The sequence below is a fragment of the Gambusia affinis genome, linkage group LG11 (genome assembly GCF_019740435.1).
Source record: "Gambusia affinis linkage group LG11, SWU_Gaff_1.0, whole genome shotgun sequence".
NCBI classification, from domain to species: domain Eukaryota; kingdom Metazoa; phylum Chordata; class Actinopteri; order Cyprinodontiformes; family Poeciliidae; genus Gambusia; species Gambusia affinis.
This window is the reverse complement of record NC_057878.1, coordinates 5,092,975-5,111,713: the sequence shown is the minus strand read 5'-3', so window position 1 is coordinate 5,111,713 and position 18,739 is coordinate 5,092,975. Positions and strand designations below refer to the sequence as shown.

Here is an 18,739-nt window from a genome sequence, read left to right as displayed (position 1 = left end):
TAGTTTTGAGTCTGATCAGAGGGAAACAGGGTTTTGTTTTGTAAAATAAATGCTCTCATCTCCTCCTTTGTCCTGACAGCTGATGCTGACACGTCGTTTTTGAAACTCTCGTTAATGTAGATGTGACGTCATTTCCAGACCCGTATCCTGACTTTTTATTTCAATAGAGAACAATATTTCTATTATAACTTTCTTTCAAGTTATGTAGATGTTATATTTTAAACATCAGTGTTTAAGGAAGTAATAATCGTCACTGGTATAAAACAGGACAGTTCAGCTACAGAAACCCGTGGTCGTCATGAAGTGGGTTTCTGCCTCCTACTGTTGGATCTGTTGCCAGACTGTAGGAGGGGCAGCAGGGCTGATGTTTTACAAACATAACCCTTCATATTAAAGTCGAGGGCTGATTTCACGGGTGGTGTTTTATTAAACCATTTTTTATTAATTGAATCTGAACTCAAATATTTCAAAATGGCCTTGTTTTAAACCAGCTATCATTCAGTTTGTACCTGCAAATATGCACAACTTCTTGTAAATGTTCTGTAATTTGCAAGAGTCATAGATTTTGTTTTTATTTTTCTTTTTTTCTGGGATGAGGCACTAAAACTGGTTCCCCTCTAGGGGGCGTTGTGCTTCTAAATCCGGCCCTGGTTGAGTCAGGAATAATCACATGACCTCATTAACCAAACGTATTAATATGACGGTAGGAGAAACCGACTTTATTGAGAGAGAGAGAGAAAAACAACTTGATCATTTGGAGGAACTGAAATGAAAAGTCAAGAATTTCACTGAGGTCCTCCGGTGGTTGGAAAGGTTTCACTCCCGTCCTGCTCCGTTGCAGGCTGCTGTCTGCCGTGCTCAGGACGTCGGAGGTCGAGTCCAGGGCGACCAGAGCGAGCTTGACGGAGCTTCTCAGTCCTCAGATGGGGAAGGACATCGTGTGGTTCCTGAGGCGCTGGGCCAAGTCGTACCTGCTGGTGGACGAGAAGCTCTACGAGCAGGTGGGGCCGCAACGCACCGCACCGCGCCGCACCGCACCGCACCGCCGGCCGCCTCCTTCCCCACCCTCCGCCCCTCAACGTTTCCCTGCTGCTTCTCCTCAGATCAGCATACCTCTGAGCACGGCGTTCGGCGCAGACACGGAGGGAGCCCAGTGGATTGTGGGATACCTGCTGGAGAAGGTGATTAACAATCTGTCGGTGTGGAGCTCAGAGGCGGAGCTGGCCAACGACACGGTGGAGCTGCTGGTGACGCTGGTGGAGAAGAGGGAGAGGTGAGGCCTTTGAGTTTGGTCCAACTGAAAGGGTCCAGTCATTTTGAATTAATGTTTGCAGCTAATCATTATTCTAGTAATCAATTAAAAAATAAAGGCCATTCTGCCGGTTTTTCTTTTGACCTGTATAGCTTATTTTGTACAATAGTGAAAACATTTTCTTTTTTTTAAAAAAGCTAATAATTTCATGTATTTTTTTCTAAATAAGGAAATAAAACATTTTATTGTCTTAAAATGCAGTATCACAGCATTCCAGTAGCCTGATCATTTGTAGCAAAAGCTAAAAACTACAAAATAAATACTTAAATACGCACCTTCTACTTCACTAAACCTCAACGCAGCGTTGCATCCTGACTGTGTTTTAATCAACCGGTTGATGATTTGATGGTAAAAGTTGCTTAATAGATTTTTTATTATTTTTTTTTGTACATTATTTCAACCAGTTGAAACTAAAACTGCTAAAAAGACGAAGAAGTTTTTTTTTTTTCTTATGTTACATGTTTTTGCACCGTTTTGATTTAATTACTGTTTTGGCTTTGATCTTACAGCAGACCGACAATTAATCAGTTACTAAATTAGTTAGCTATTATTTCAGTAATCGATTAGTCATGATTAAGCCAACTGATCACGATTAATCGCGATAAATCGTTTCATCTCTACTTAAATTTTGAATCTCTGAAAATGAATAAAGGGGGTTGGTGATGTCACAGACCTCTGTTAGCTGCAGCTGAGCGGACCTGGTCTGTGTCCGCTCACCATGACGACGCTCTCTGCCCCTCTGATTGGTCAGGGCGAACATCGTGGTGCAGTGCGAGGGCTGGTGGAGCCTGGCGAAGCAGTTCGCCAGCCGCAGCCCACCGCTCCACCTGCTGTCCAGCTCCGTGCAGAGATCCCTGATGAAGGCGCTGGTCCTGGGAGGCTTCGCCAACATGGACTCCGACACCAAGCAGCAGTACTGGGCTGAGGTAAACCAACACACACACTCACACACACACACACACACACACATGGGGACATCATGGAGTGAGATTTTATTTATTTAGACTTCCTAATTGAAAAAGAAAATGCGGTAAAAGAGTGTATTTGTCCAGCTTCATATGTTTCAGAAGATCAGTTGATTAGAAATTTCTGTAAAATTTCTGAAAGTGAAGGATGATTAAAACGCCTCAATAGAAGTTTGCTTTTTAATTTTTAAAACTAATGTGAAATATTTTTCTCATCTGTTTTTGCACACTTGGAAAAAAAATTCATACTTCAGCCTTGAGGCTAATCATTTTTTTATTGTTCAATTAAAGTAAAAATGAGAAAAATTCAATTAAAGCTTCTTGAGGCCGGTTTAATCGTTTTTATAACTTTTTATATTTTCTTTTAACCGTCTAATTTTTCTGTCGTTGTTGCCGACTCTTGGCCAAGATTCCCTTGAAAAATCTGTCTTGAATCTCGATGTTTTTTTTTTAGCCTGTAGAAGATGAATAAATTTATCAATAGTCATTGATAAATTAGTCGATCGTTAACATCACCCATGTAGATCCAGACATAACGAGACTTCACAGTCTTGACCTCACAGCCTCACTGAACACCAAAGACTGCGAGCCAGAACATGTCATCCCACATCAGTGTGTGACCTCGTAAATGTGTTTAAATGGTCAAAAATCATAAACACAACCATGAGCATTAATCAAATCCTTCTTCAAAGACGACTCTGCAAGTTGTGGGCCAGCGTCGTCCTTTTGGCAGTAAAACTGATCTTCTCGTAAACCTGCTTCTTTAAAACGCTCTAAGAGAAGCAAATAAACTTCATGTGAAGCACGTGTTTTAATTTGGTCAAGTCATCCTGCGTTCTCAGCAGTAATTGACGGTTTAAGTTTCCGTCCAGGTGCTTCATCCTCTGCAGCAGCGCTTCCTCAACCTCATCAACCAGGAGAACTTCGCTCAGATCAGCCAGGAAGAGGCGGTCAAACAGGAAATCATCGCCACACTGGAGGCGCTGTGCGGCATCGCCGAGGCGACGCAGATAGACAACGTGGCTTCGCTCTTCTCCTTCCTCATGGACTTCCTGTCCAGCTGCATCGGCCTCATGGAGGTGAGCGAGGACGTGGCGTGTTGATTCTGTGTCGAACGACGGAAAACGTTTAGAATAACACCTGATGAGCCTGGATCCACCTCTACAGCACAGACGATTTGATTGGTTGTCCTAAAAGTAAATCCAAAGATGACATTTTTGACACGTGGACGAAGAAAGGAAGAAAGGGAGCAAGTCAATTATTTATTAAAGTATTCTGTCGTAAATATTGGAAAACCATAAATGGCATTACTGTGAAATGCAACTAAGCAAACAATTTGTCACTGACTCATGAAGTCTGAATAAATTTAATAAAAACACCTGATTTAAAAAAAAAAGCATCGCAATACAGAATCCTCTCACTAGGTGGAGCTGTTTCTACTGGAGTCAGGAGAAATGTGTTCAGCCTTTTTGTCTGTCTGTCGCAGGTTTACAGCAACACGCCAGAAACGATCAACCTCATCATCGAGGTTTTCGTGGAAGTGGCTCACAAGCAGATCTGCTACCTGGGAGAGGTGAGACCTGATGTTATCATGTTATAACGTTATCATGTTATCACGTTATCATGTTATAACGTTATCATGTTATCACGTTATCACGTTTTAATGTTATCATGTTATCACGTTATCACGTTATCATGTTATAACGTTATCATGTTATCACGTTATCACGTTTTAATGTTATCATGTTATCATGTTATCATGTTATCACGTCTCTGCGGATTCCTCTGACACCATCAGCTTTTGGTCCTGTAAAGTCTGAAACGAGTATTCAGCATGCATCTTTTGTTCGCCAAGGGGGTTTTTCTTTTGTGTGTTTTTTATTTTTACTTAGTTTTGTTTCTCCAGATGACAGTGGAGGAATCTTTATTTTTCAGATTAAACCCAGGAGAAGTAATTTTTCATAGTTGTGAATATATGTGCAGCTGACACAGACTTTTAAAAACATGTTTTAAAAGCAATGTGGTTCCTTACCACTGTCTTAGAAAAAAACAAACAACAACATTTCTGTAAAACCAAAACGCTGTTGAGTGAAGTCGGCATCAGAGGAAAGCGACATTAGGAGGGATCAAATCTTGAGCATTTTTGTGAATAATTAATTCAGTGTGGAGTCGTTCTGTCCTGATGACAGACAGATTACCTCAGGGTGTCCGTGCAGCCTTAAGAAGTCTTAAATATATATATATATGTATATATATATATATGTATATATATATATGTATATATATATATATATGTATATATATATATATATATATATGTGTGTGTGTGTGTGTGTGTATATCGGACAAACCGCCAGGATCTTAAGAAAAAGGGGTTTTGGAGAAATTAGTTGTGTTCTTGTCTTTATTAAGTCGATGAAAATGGCTTAATTTTTAAGCCATGATTAAAAATCTAAATTGGCCTTTGAAAAGTGTAGTTTGTTATGACAGGACTATTTAATCTGGTATGTCGTCTCTTTTTCTCCCAATATTTTTCTGGACGCCTTCACTGCGTTCTGTGACTCAAGCCAGTCAGTAACTAGCTGCTAACATACCATTGCTAGCTTTTTTGCGACCATCATGGGTAAATATAAACGTATCACCAGTTGGCTGGACAGTATTTATCAATTCCCCAATCATCCTCTATGTTTGTCGTTTGTTGTTTGTTTGGTCTTCAATTTCATTCCTTGTGGCATTAAAGAGTCTCGCGCTCGACTTGCTGAAACCTGCAGATTCCTTTCTGTCTGCCTTTTGTCTCCAGCATTAGCTGTAAGGAAGGAAACTATAGAAAACGAGCCACAGAATATCCCTTCTGTTTCCTCAGACTAAGTCCATGAAGCTGTACGAAGCCTGCCTGACGCTGCTGCAGGTCTACTCCAAAAACAACCAGAGCAGGAAGCGCAGCGACGCCACGGCCGAGGAGGACCAGTACCAGGACCTGCTGCTCATCATGGAGCTGCTCACCAACCTGCTCTCCAAGGAGTTCATCGACTTCAGCGACAACGGTGAGTCCTCCTTCCCTCTGAACGCCCGACCCGCTGACATCTCCCCCTCAAACCTCTTCACGCCTGTGTTCCCAGATGAGGTGTTCCGGAACCAGGAGCAGGGCACGCCGGCGTCGAGCCGGACCGTCTCCGCGGCGGACGTCGTCCTCTACGGCGTCAACATCGTTCTTCCACTCATGTCTCAGGACCTGCTGAAGGTGAAACGAGCCAACATGGACGCCACGCGGAGACGCGGCGGCTTCTGAGATCTCATTCTGACAAGCTTTCATCTTTCTTTTCTTCTTCTTCTCTTTTTTTTTCTCCCCCTGCAGTTTCCTTCTCTGTGTAACCAGTACTACAAGCTCATCACCTTCATCTGTGAGATCTTTCCAGAAAAGATCCCCCAGCTGCCTGAAGAGCTTTTTAAAAGCCTCATGTTTTCACTGGAGCTGGGAATGACCTCGTATCCTCTGAACCCCAAGATTTAACTTCCTGTCTTTTACGACAACTAGAACAGATTTTGCACAAAAACAAACAACAACAAAAAAACAAATATAACCTGCTCCTGTTTTTTTATGTCACTAGGAATAGTTCTTTTCCAGGAAAGTGTTTAGAGCAGGTGAAGCTCCTTAACGCCCCCTGTAGGATGAGTTCAGAAGTCAGTCAGCTGTGTCTGGAGGCTCTGTCTCCTCTGGCTGAACAATGCGCCAAAAGCCAGGAGAAGGACTCGCCCCTCTTCATCGCCACGCGCCACTTCCTCAAGGTAGGAGACCCAACATGGCTGCCTTGTCAGAGGCAACGCTGCTAAAGGCTAGCGTGGGTCTGCTAGGCTGACTATGGGAAGTGTTAATGTTCCTCGTGCAATACCAAGTAAATACTGAACTTCAAGTAACATTTTACTCTGTAACCTCAAAACTACTACAGCAACTCCAACAGTTCAAACTCAGAGCGGTGCCGAGTTTGAACTGCTTTGGTAGAAGCGGCCTGTAGCAGGAAGTCCCATTACCAAATAAAAAGTTTGCATATTTAATGTGCACGGACACAAAGCAATGGGACTTAATGATTTTTTTTTTTAATTGTTATTTATTTATTCCACAATACTTTACCTTCTGACTGTTGTTTCATCCAGACATTTTCTGCTTTGGTGCGAGTCCCGTTTGTGGAAATTTAATGAGCATTATAATGATAAATGTTGTTTTCCGCCTGCAGCTGGTGTTCGACATGCTGGTGCTGCAGAAACACAACACAGAGATGACGGTGGCGGCAGGGGAAGCTCTCTACACACTCGTCTGCCTGCATCAGGTAAGAAAACATCACAGAAAGTCAACGTGCAGCAACGAGGCTGCTGGGGTTTTACTCCTTGAGCTTTTTAAAGGCGACAGGTTTCCTGACGCCTCGTACTCCGTGTTTATTCAGAATGTCATTTATTGCCATCGGTTTTAGAGTTTAGGTCAATATTGACAAAATATTTCAATTTAACACATCAACTGCGCTTACTTCATAACTTTGTCTCCAGACGTTTGTTATGCCGAGCAAGCAAACCAATAAAGTCTGGCTATAATGTCCATAAAGATTTTTATTAGGGTTGAATAAACGCAGCAGAGCTGCAGCCAAATAATCAGTCACAGCTTATTTTGCTCCTGACTTTGTGCATTTACATTTAAACTTTATTTTAATTTGTTTTGTTAACCAGAAAAAGTTTGGTCTAAACTGTGAAATATTTGTTCCAAAATATTCCCAGGTTGTCCACAAATCCTTCAAAAATATCCATAAGTCTTAAATTCATGCATCTAAAAATTAGGGCTTCCAAATGTCTTAAATTCATCTTTTAAAAAAACCCAAAGTTGGCCTTAAATTCGTTAATCCCAGGTCTTACATTTTGTTGTGACCTCACTATGCTTCGTAATTTATTTTTTTCTGTTGGGAATTTTCTGTCGGGCAAAAGTTTGAGTCGCCCCAGACATGATTATGTTCTGAGACGGGTGAGGCTACCGCTAACTAGCTGCTAACAAACTCCTGCTGCTTATCTAGCATCATCACTTCTGATGCTAACCTGCACAAGGCAGAAAATAAAAAAGCTCGGTGCTGTTTTACACCTACAAAATGTGCTATTAAAATATTTCTTAAACAGCCTTAAATGTAGATTAAACCCTGACTTCCCCTTCCTGGTTTCTCCGCCCTGCTGCTCCTCGTTTCAGGCGGAGTACTCGGAGCTGGTGGAGACCCTGCTGTCCTCCCAGAGGGACGCCGTGATCTACCAGCGGCTGGCCGACGCCTTCAACAAGCTGACGGCCAGCAGCACGCCGCCCACCATGGACCGCAAGCAGAAGGTGGCCTTCCTGAAGAGCCTGGAGGAGTTCGTGGCCAACGTGGGCGGCCTCCTCTGCGTGAAGTAACCACTGAGAACCAATCCCCCAATACTCCATCATTCTGAAGACGCCCCTACCCCTCTGCATCCCACTACGCTCAGCAGGATCCGTCCGCCTCCCAGGATCCTCCACTCAGCTGAATGTTTCTTTTTAATTGCTTTGTTTTTACCCCTCTGTATAACGACACCTGCAGCGCCAAGAGAGTTTCTGATGAAGTGACATCTTAAAAACCGGACTGCAGAGCAGACGGACTCGTTCTAAGGAATGTACACACACACACACACTCACTAAGGGTGAGACCTGATCCTGAATGTGATGTAACATTTTCTTAGAGCAGCATCGCAGCAAACGCACACAGACACACACACACACACACACACACACACACACCCCAGTCCTTCCCAGAGTGCCTTTGTTTTTTCTTGATTGTTGGATGTGTGTATGAATGGATCATGTCATACATCGAGTCAAACTATACAGACTGTGCCTATCTTCTGCCAAGAGTACAGCACCTCCAGTCTTGAATTGCATGCACAAACAAAAAAAACGTCGCCGTGACAACAGATGTGTGGCCGGGCCTCGTCTTTTCTTTTGAGAGCGTCGATCCACACGGCACAAAGGAGCGTCCGCTTGCTGGCGACCAAGAAAACCAAAATAAAGAGGCTGTGTGTTTTTATATATACACATATATAAATACACATATACACGTGTGTATATGTATATATACATATATAAATATACATAATATATCTTTATATATGTATATTTATATATGTATATATATATGTAGTAAACTTATAAATGTATGATGTTTTCAAACGGGAACTCTTGGGGAAATGTTCATATAAAGATGACTGAAATGTTTTTATATGCCAGTAGAAGATGGCAGATTGTACAGGTTCAGCTAAAGAGGGAGCAACTTCGGCCATGTTGACCGTAGCGGTTTGATGGTTTTATTTGTTTTATTTCCCATTTGGATTCTGGTTGACCTTTTAGCATCCGCTGCCTCCTCTCAAGACGAAGGTCCAGGTCCCGCCAGGCGCAGCAGGTTATTTTTCTACAGCAGCACATTCATAGGACGACGACTCAAACACTGGATTATAGCAGAGACTGTTGGAAGTGAAGGACAGCAATAACCTACCAAATAAAAAGGAACAGAGCCACTTGAGGGAAGTATTATGTTGGAGACAGAATCCTCTTCCTTAAGAGCACTGTCCCAGTTATTGTAGATGGCTGTTTTGTTAATGAAGTGTAAAAGTGTACATAAAGTTATTGTATAAAAACCTTCCGGTCTCTCTGGTATTTTTCAGAGTGCTGTCTGATGTATTTATGTATTTTTAATCTAACTGTAATTAAAGAGATGATAAAAGTCCAAACAGGTTCTCCGGAGGGGGGGGGGGGGGGGTTTGGCCTTCATCATAAATGTGCAATATGTGACTTTTATGAAGACAATTTTTACGTATTTGTTGAAACGGTAAATATGTGACCATATGGTATGAGACTGGTAATCTAAAAACTAGAAGCAACAGCACTAAACCAGGAGGCGGGTATTAGTACTGTCCATCATTTTTGCTCCTCTCACCTCTCTGTCTACTCATTATCAGCAACTAAGCAACAGTTTAGTAAGGCTAGTGAATGCTAAGGCTAGTTAGCATAGCAAGGAATAAGTATTTTTGTCTACTTCCTGATTCAACAAGCAGCTACTAAACCTTAAGCAGTTCTACCAAAATGTATTTATTTCTTTAATCAAATCTAATTTAACCCTTTTGTGCTTTCCTGTAATATGGAGATATGAAATTGTTTCCCCCCCTCCCATATGTTAACATGGAGGCGTGTTCTGTTACTAGAGAGTGTTGAGAAATGTTTTTATGCAATATTTGCTTAGAATACAACAGAAGAGCACCGATGATATTTATGGGAAGGACTCACTCATCTGACTATGTTCATGTAAATGTTCTATCATCTGAACATTAAAATAAATTTAAGTTTAATTCATTATCTTTAGTACTTATTTATAAAATCCACCTCTGTTACGGTTGTAAAAGAAGTGGATTTTACAGTAGCTGGGGGAAAAATGTCTGAATTAAAAAGGTTGCTGACCCCTGATACAGGGTCATAATGCAGCCGCTTTTATAAAACATTATATTCATATGAATAGCTTTGAGCCACTTGATTAGTGGGAACCTGCGGGTTTTGGTGTCAACATATTTTAAACCATGTTTTACAAACTAGAAACTCGTAAAACACTGGTGCTTAACAGAAAAATAATAAGTCCTAAATAGAATTTAGTAGTAAATAGTAACAAAAATAGTAATAGGATAGAAAAATGATCAAACCGTTCCCGAAGCAATAAGTATTAAAGATTAAAGCCTTTCCTTAGCTTTTGCTCAACAAATAAATCGACTAGTTTGACCCTCTGCGGTGGCCGTAGTTTCTCAACTGCGTCATCTCCCAGCGACAGCTCACATGTTGACAGCAGGACAGCAGCAGTAGTAGAGAAGAGTTTCTAATCTGGTAAATTTATCTGAGGAGAATGCACTAAAAAAAACAGTCACGGTGTTCTGGTCTGCTAACGAGAATACAACATTATATTCAGCACTCTTTCTTCCGGGATCAAATCATTTTACTGCGGCTCTGATCGCCGGAAGGTGGAGAACATTGCACTCAAGTAAGAGCAACACTACTTAAACGTATTTTTACTCAAGTAAAAGTAAAGCCGACCTACAAATTTCTTAAGAGTAAAAAAAAGTACGTAACATCTGATTTAATATTTCAAAATTATGTCATCACAGACAACTTATGTAAAGTTATGTGCGAATTGTGATACTTTAATGACAAAAACGAAGAAAATACTACAAATAATTGCTAAATTAGGCACAAGAAACATTTTAATAAATCTTTTTTTTTTACTTTAAAACTTTTGGAACTACTATAGATATCTACAATATGTAAAGTACTTTCAGCGACAATATGTAAAATTACTTCTTGGCCTCGAACAAATAGAAAACATTAAAACAACAAAGGTTGTGCATGATCAAGAGGTCTCACTTTGTCATAAACTGTAGGTATGTGTCTGTATCTCATGCATTTTTGGTTAAAACATGTTTGTTCCCCATTCAGTGAAGTTACTCACAGTGGATTTAGGATCCAGAAATATTACTCAGTTCAGAGAGTACTCTAGTAGTGGGTAAAAAAATTAAAAAGCAGTACTGCAAATTAATATTCTAGTAGAAGTTTTTTTTTTTTTTTTTTTTTTAAGTATGCTGTAGTAGAACTACTACTGAAAGTAAATTTGCAAAAAAGTAAATGTAGTTACTGGTGTCATCCTTAAGTGCTTTAATTCTGACCGGAACCCATCATATGATAGCAGCGCCTTTCACACTAGAAAGTTCATGAAGAAAATAAACATTTTCATTGCTTGTTTAGTTCATTCTAAGTAATGACCCAACAAAACCAACATTTTGAGGGGTTTTTTTTTAGCTGTGGATCAGTTTAAACCTGCTACTCTAATGACCAAATGTATGGAAAAGACTACTTTTATTTTGAAAGGCTGGTGGAAAAACCTCTACCAGCTTTATAAAAGACAGCGAGAAGGCCGCAAAAAATCTCACCAGGATTTAACACGTGACAAATATCATTCGAACCACATTTAAATAAATATTTTCTTCCTCTCACCTTTCAGGCTTTCAGTTCCTGCACAGATTTCTCTTCCAAAGGTTTTCCCTCCAGCTGATCTTCCTCTGCTCACTCAGCCATGAGCGACAGTGACGACGACGTTCCCACCCTGTCTGCTCACACTCTGGCTGCCCTGCAGGAGTTCTACAACGAGACCAGAACCGGTCCTGATCAGGACGGGACGCCGTCCGACCCGTTCGCCGTGGGAGCCGTGGAGGAGGATTGGGTGAGCTGCAGCGCTCTGAACCGGTTCGCTCTTCACCCACCAACTCTCTGAGAACACACTCCATTGCCAGATTGCAAGGATTTTGCGACGTAAAAAATTTTTTGACTTCTGTTAATTTTTTTCTCTTCTTCCTAGATTCCTATTTATGTTTGTTCTGTACAATAAAACAAAACAACAACAAAAAAACATATTTCACTGCGGGTACGGTTTTCATATGCCGATCCCCAGTGATAAAATCGTACAAGAGTAAAGACATAATATTATGAAACTAAAGAAAAATTAATATGAAAATAAAGTCAGCATTTTGAGAATAGAGACAAATTACAATAATAAACTTGTCATATTATAACTTTATTCTCGTAATTTTATTTCTTCAATTTTCTTAATACTCTGTCGTACATTTTAAAGTCGTGTAAGCTCTTTATGTCTTCTGAATTTGATGTTGGGATTTTCCGGGCAAAATGGCGGAGGGAAGAAATGAGAAAAGTAGAGCCAAACACATAATATATGGAGATAATTTTAACCTGCATTGACACCGGTTACTTGTCTGGTCCTGTGTTCGCCAGCGGATGAGTCAGTTCTGGTACAGTGACGAGACGGCAGCGGTGCTGGCGGAGGAAGCGGTACGGCAAGCCGGAGAGGGAGGCAGGTAAAGGCGCAAATTGTTGAAGACGAGACAAACATGGATGTAATACCCAGGTAATGCTGCAGGTGGCAGCACCTCTTTTATAGAAGTTCGTGTTTTTCTTTTCAATAATTCAGTTTCCCTCCTGATTTATTCCTGATAAACACAGGAGTTCACCAACTCAAATCTAAGATGTTTTAAGACAACCAGGAATTAGATTTAAGACCTGCATCACTACACGAACTTACAAAAGAAAGTTGCATATTTTTTTTATAATAGTAAGCGAGTAGTATTTCATGGTCTGGCTAACTGGCGATAAGTTACACTTATGCAAAAAAAAGTTTCCTAGCTAGCAAGAGTTTCTTAGCGGGTAGGTAGCGGTAGCCTCTTGAGTCACAAATTGCAGTGAAGATGTTTGAGGTTCAAACCTTTGCCTGACAGAAAAGTCACAAATAAAAACTGCCTATACAAGAGTTAATAGTCCTGACACAACAAAAAACTTATTTAAGGTCAACTTCATGTTTTTATTTGAAGACATTTTAAAGATGCGGATTATGACAGACTGCACTGGTGCTCAGTTGGACAGATTTGTAAAGTAGAGTAATGCAAATAATCCCCTGATTTGGTTCGGGTGTGTTTTTCATTCTTCTTCCGTCAGGATAGCGTGTGTGAGCGCGCCCAGCGTCTACCAGAAGCTGAAGCAGAGCGTGGTGGACGGCTCCGACAGGGTGTCTGCCGTCGTGCTGGAGTACGACCGCCGCTTCGCCGCCTACGCCGACGACTTCATCTTCTACGACTACAACCAGCCGCTGTCCCTCCCCTCCGGTGTGGCGCCGCGGAGCTTCGACATCGTCCTCGCCGACCCGCCTTACTTATCCGAGGAGTGTCTGAGTAAAGTGGCCCAAACCGTCCAGTACCTGAGCAAAGGCAAAGTGCTGCTGTGCACAGGTGAGAACAAGAGGAGCTGACGGGAGGGGAAATCTGTAACGCTCTGTTGTTTTAAATCAATGCCTTCTGGTTCTGCCTCCATAGGAGCCGTCATGGAGAATGTTGCCAAAGAACTGCTGGGGGTAAAAATGTGCAGCTTTTTGCCCAAACACAACAGGAACTTGTCCAACGAGTTCCGATGTTTCGTCAACTATCCTTCGGACCTGTTGTGTGGAACCCTGGACACACAGGGAGGCTGTTTCTAGGAGGAAGAGCTTAAATACAGCAGGGAGGAAGAGAAAGTGGACAATTAAATTTGCCACAAAATCAGTTAACAGAATCATAATCTGCTACTGTCTTTTGACTAGACATCACTGAGTTGTTGTTTTTTTAAAGAAATTAGTATTGTTTGATGAAGTGTTTTGAATTTTTATTATGCATTTTTTATTCAATACATCAAACCAAACGAGTCTTTTTCTGCTCTCGTGTCTCAGTGGATCTACCTCAAAAAGGGAAATCAGAAATGTGCACATTCAACACATTTCTTTTCTCCATTAAACCGATTCCAGAAAAGTCTCAACTAATACCTGAATCACGTGACTGAACCCTTAACTCTAGTGGGTTTTCATTGGAGTTGTCTCACAAATGTCAGAAATAAACATTTCCAGTTGTCAGCACTTTATATCTGATAGTATAAAAACAATAGTTGAATAGTTCAGTTGAAATAAAAATACATATGCCCCCATCACGCACTAATTCAGCATTGATACCAATAAGTTTTGTGTGACTGAGTAAATATGAATTTACAACATAACTGGATGTTTCTGTGTGTTTGAGCTGAAGAACAAACTGCTCTAAACAAATGTGAAGGAAGAAATTGATTCTGTTCAAAATGCTCACTAACAATTTCAGTATTTTTTTTTTTTTTTTATGCACAAGCCTAATTTTGTTTAAACAGAATAATATGGAAGCATATAGAATTGTTTTAAAGTTGAAATTGTTTTTAATTTTCTACCGTCTTGACAGCCTCATAATTCAAACAGAATCTCTGGACTGTAAAATAGAAATTGGTTTCTTAATCGAAAATCGGAATCAAATCGAATCGCCTCCCTAATAAAATGACTACTGAGCTTTATAAAAACATTGCTGTGTGATAAATGGTGGAAGGCGGTTAACCAGGACAATGTTTCAAAAGCTGGGCTCCGGCGCTTCTTGGTTTCCAAAGGTCTTTATATTAGCAGCATCAGAGTAGAGGAGGGAACCCTACAAATGGGAGACACAGGAGAAAAAAAAAAAACCTGTGGCCACGACTGAGTTACTCGTCACGACTTGTAATTAAGTCGTTCCCATAAACTGAACAAGTCGTTCCCACTAGTCATTAAATCGTGGGAACGAGTTATTAATTAAGCCTCTTAAATTTTGGTTTAAGAGGCAGAGAAAGACAACAAAATGAAGGAGCCAATATTCTCTTGTAATGCTTGGACGTTTTAATAAAACATTGGTGTGTTTTTTCCGGTTAAATTTAACTCGGTAACTGAAATGTAGCTACTTTTCCCACCAGTAGATGGCAGCATCGGTCGCGGAAATCATATCAAACCGGAAGGAGACCCAGATTAAGGAAAAGATGATTGATAGATTGGTGGATTTTTGTGAAATTGGGACATGCAAAACAAAATTCAGACAGAGCTCTACGCAAAAAGAGAAAAAAAAGTCATAGCCTATGTATTTTTATGTTTTTAATGGCATATGTTTTAAGCCTCTTTACTCTTATTCGTCCAAATTAAAATCTGTTGCAACCACTTACGTCCAGTTGTTTCTTGAATTTATAAATAAAGTCTTCCTGGGTGTGTAATTTTCAAGTCCAATTGTTCAAAATCAGCTTTTGTGTAACCAAAGCTGTCTGTCTGTGTGTCAAAGGTCATATGCCCTTCATGACTTCTTCCCAGTAGAGAACATGTGTCTGGTTTTGGGCTTTCCTCTCTCCACGCTCTTGTTGCTGCTCTGGCCGTCTCGCTCCTTCTCCACCAGCGGCACGCAGGTGCACCCCACGGCCACGGAGACGTAGATCTCCTCGTAGGAGTGGCGTCCGCCAACACAGGAGCCCGTCCGCCGCAGGATGACGGAGGGAGCGAAGACCGGGGCGCTGCGGTACTGCTGGCTCTGCCCTCCGTACGGCCCGACCAGGCAGCCCTTACACAGGCAGTAGGCCTCCGGGATGTAGCGGGGGTATCTGTTCTGGTCGTACGAGATCCTGGGAAACACGATCAGCACAAGGCTTTAAGTAACTAATCCAAGTTTTTTTTTGTTTGTTTGTTTGTTTGATTTTAGTCTGAAATGGTAAATTGTAATTTATTACATGCAGAGGTGGGTAGAGTACCCAAAAATGTACTCAAGTAAATTTCAAAGTAGCGATATTTTTACTGAAGTAAAAAGTAAGGTGAAAAGTTGATGCCTAAGAAATTACTCAAGTAAGAGTAAACCGATGTGAGAGAGATGTGACTCACAGCGGGGAGAGAATCCAGAAATTTTACTCAAGAGGAACGAGACTTCATAATAATGTTAGCTACTCCAGTAAAAGTACAGCTAAGCAATACTCCTAAAAGTAGAAATAACTGAGTAAATGTAATTAGTTACTACCCAACACTGTTTCACATGTCATCAAATTCTGCATGTTTTTGTTACTGGAAGTGTCTCACCGATTCACAACCTTCTGTATTGCATTTGAACTTGAGTGGATCAAAAATATTACATGTTTAGATTAACTGGACTTTAACTGGACGATTTAACACTGAACACTATTTTCAGTTTTATGAAAACGATTTTGTAATTGTGCACAATAATCGATTACCGTCAGTTTGTAAAACTGTTTACATCTCGGCTGACAGAACGTTTTGGTCTTGGTGTCTAAATAAAATACAAAAAAACCCAGAAGCAGAACATGCAGAGGTGGCCGATATAATTTTTTATTTTTTTGTTTTTTTACATATTTGTTGATATAATATGAGACAGATAATTTGTGGAGACATGGAGCTCCTCTGCTTTCTCCGTTTTTATGTTTGGATCTCTTAAAACATGAATACTCGATCAACTGGCTCCTTTAATTAAGTGTTTGTTGATCCTCCACAGATTTAGCTGTCATAAAAGGGAAAACATGTTTATTTGTATAGCACCAGGAAATAGGATGTGAAGATTTGTGACTCCAGGCTTGTTCAGGTCAAAGGGAAGTCATTTCTCTCCACGGTCACCTCATGCTTGCAAAAACATTTACACTAAAGTGAAAAACCAATGCTGGTTTCAGATACTTCTCACTTAACTGCCCCGAACCTGATTGTTTGTAATTCGTGTTTTTTATTAGGATCAGCCTGGACTCATCTCCTCTTTACTGGGATGAAAACACAATTACTGGGATTTACAGACTGATTGTTTACGACCGGATTTAAACCAGATGTTTGTGCAAAGTGCCCTAAATAGACTTTTTCTGACGTTTAGTAAATGAACTAAATGTTACCAGTTATTCACTCCTATTTTGTTTTTTAAAAAACTGGTTTGAAATCAGAACAGGCAACTAACAGTTAATAAACATTTAAATGAAATCAATTGCTCCTACCTGTAGGCCCAGGGGGAGATGCTCCGCAGGTTAACCGGGAGGCGGGTCTTGGTGTCGGCCGGGCTCGGTGTCGCGGTCGGGCAGGTGAGGTTGAGGTTGTCCCGGGGCTCCAGCTGCAGAGCGTGGTGGAAGGCGCTCATCACTCCCACCGAGAGCCGCCCGAACATCTGCTCCAAAATCTCCTCCGGCAGGTCCAGACAAGGCCGGGTTCTGGTGGGTTTCTTCCGAACTCGTGCCGTCTCTGCCAGCCAGGCTGGCACCAGAACCAGCAGCAGCAGCAGCAAAATCAGGACGCAGATCCGACACCGCATCGCTGCGTTTAGTTGTGCCACGTAGCGCGCAGCTTAGACCGGCTTCGTCTTTTTTCTCTTCTTTCTGATCAGATAGCAGTAGGAAGTTCGTTTTGGGGTTTTTTTTTAAGACGCTTTATTCCCAGAAGTCATTTGTTCTGTGTTCACGGAGGATCGATGCGCCCCGGAGTCTGGAGCAGACAAACAAACCGAGCCACAGGCGCGCTGCCAGGAAAACTGCAGAAACAATTTTGGCTCATCACACACACAGCGCCGCCAGGTATAACACTCGTCACAAAACGGATAAAGCGCTGAAAGTTGATTTAGATCTTCTCCTTTCTGTTTAAAACGTCATGAAAAAAAAAGGAAGCGATTTCCTATTCCCTGCTGCGTGCACAAAGCCCGCTGGGCGCACAGAGCGATGCGCTGCGCCATTCCACGGACATCTAAATCAAACTGAGGCGATGGCAGGAAAAGTGATCCCCCTCCTCAAACATCGGGCTGGGGCTGTAAAATAAAAATATTCCAGCGATCATGAGAGCAGCTGATGTAGGCTGGGATTCCTCCCGGCTGGCCCCCCCCTTCGTCGGGTCCGGCCGGGAGAAACTGGGATCCGTCACTTTGACTTCATCAAGCCGAACACGTTTTAATAAACCAGTTTAAACCCTTTTCTTTACATTTTCCTTAAAAGTCAGTTTTTATTTAGGGGGTTTATGTAAAGTTGCCTTTTTTCTTGTTTTCGCTCTATGTCATGTCATAATGTTATTCCTTCCTCAAAAACAGCTGGAGTGTTACTTTGAATCTTTCATGAATGTTTGAGAAATCCTTTAATCTCCATGGTAACCATTCAACTACGTAAAATGCCTGGCTGGACCTAGCTCGGCCTCCGAAGACAAAGCTCCTCCTCAGAGCTGCAGCCTCCTCCACTCGGCTCCTTCAGACTAGTCAGCAGCAATTAGCAAACACCTGCTGGAACTGAGCACCAGCTGAGCTCATTAAAGGAGCTACTCCTCAGAGCAACGCTGGTATAAAAACATTGTTAACGGGTTAATAGAGGAGCCATGTTGCAATGACTTCCTGAAGGCGGAGTTTCAGAGAGAGCAGGAGCTTCTTAAAGTGACAGCAGCCCAATTTCAAGGCGTTAAATTAGGAAGTCAAATTTCTATTAAGCTATATTAGACGTATAGAGCTTTTTTTTTTTAAATTGTTTTATAACAACTGAAGGTAATATAGTTACTTGATTGTGCTATAAAATGGCACTATGTGCCTGGAAAACACATAATACTGATCCTTGAATGAATATATTTAAATCTAAAAAAACCTAAAAGCAGAGATGTAGAAAATGATCTACATCTCATTTAGGACTTCTATGGCATGGAAATCATAAAATTACTACCATGCCATGTAGTTGCACATTTGCACCCAAGAAACTCTGTCCATTTACAGTCCCAGTATCTGAAGGACAGCAGAGATCCAAATCCACAGGAAACAGATTAAAGGACAACAGGTGCATGTCTGAGGTCAGGATTTGAATAACAGGAGGAGTCCTCAGATCTGTTCACATCTGTCACTCTGATTCTGAACAGAACGATGGACATTTCATATAAACTGAGAATAAGGAAGAGATCAAGAAAGGAAGAGAGATTTGACCCCTAAAAGTGAGGTCAGAGGTCTAATTGAAGGTCTTCCTTCAAGTTTTAGGGGAAATCTCAAAGATTTC

At 41.2% G+C, this 18,739-nt stretch overlaps 3 protein-coding genes across 4 annotated transcripts in view; 2 read left to right on the top strand and 1 right to left on the bottom strand.

The window, feature by feature from the left end:
- LOC122839861 (exportin-4) overlaps positions 1-8,953 on the top strand; it is a 58,656-nt gene extending 49,703 nt beyond the window's left edge. Inside the window, exons 14-24 of the mRNA XM_044131861.1 lie at positions 842-1,001; positions 1,104-1,273; positions 2,064-2,238; positions 3,150-3,356; positions 3,764-3,850; positions 5,141-5,321; positions 5,397-5,518; positions 5,633-5,763; positions 5,946-6,063; positions 6,510-6,602; positions 7,499-8,953. Of these exons, the coding sequence (XP_043987796.1) occupies positions 842-1,001; positions 1,104-1,273; positions 2,064-2,238; positions 3,150-3,356; positions 3,764-3,850; positions 5,141-5,321; positions 5,397-5,518; positions 5,633-5,763; positions 5,946-6,063; positions 6,510-6,602; positions 7,499-7,696 (1,642 nt within the window). The 3' untranslated portion in view covers positions 7,697-8,953. The remainder of the gene's footprint in view (positions 1-841; positions 1,002-1,103; positions 1,274-2,063; positions 2,239-3,149; positions 3,357-3,763; positions 3,851-5,140; positions 5,322-5,396; positions 5,519-5,632; positions 5,764-5,945; positions 6,064-6,509; positions 6,603-7,498) is intronic.
- Positions 8,954-10,084: 1,131 nt separating this feature from the next.
- Positions 10,085-13,936, top strand: eef1akmt1 (EEF1A lysine methyltransferase 1). Of its 2 annotated transcripts, none has more exons than XM_044131854.1 (5): positions 10,085-10,183; positions 11,352-11,570; positions 12,137-12,219; positions 12,854-13,143; positions 13,228-13,936. In XM_044131854.1, the coding sequence occupies exons 2-5, from the start codon at positions 11,424-11,426 to the stop codon at positions 13,386-13,388; spliced, it is 681 nt and encodes a 226-aa protein (XP_043987789.1). In that variant the 5' UTR covers positions 10,085-10,183; positions 11,352-11,423; the 3' UTR covers positions 13,389-13,936. The 2 variants fall into 2 exon arrangements, with proteins under 2 accessions (XP_043987789.1, XP_043987788.1); XM_044131853.1 differs by having other exon boundaries at positions 10,091-10,337.
- Positions 13,937-14,843: 907 nt separating this feature from the next.
- il17d (interleukin 17d) lies at positions 14,844-18,608 on the bottom strand. Its single transcript, XM_044131855.1, has 2 exons — positions 16,730-18,608; positions 14,844-15,373 (listed from the first exon to the last, which is right to left on the bottom strand). Exons 1-2 carry the CDS (start codon positions 17,038-17,040, stop codon positions 15,052-15,054), a joined length of 633 nt encoding a protein of 210 aa, XP_043987790.1. The 5' UTR covers positions 17,041-18,608; the 3' UTR covers positions 14,844-15,051.
- Between the last annotated feature and the right edge of the window lie 131 nt (positions 18,609-18,739).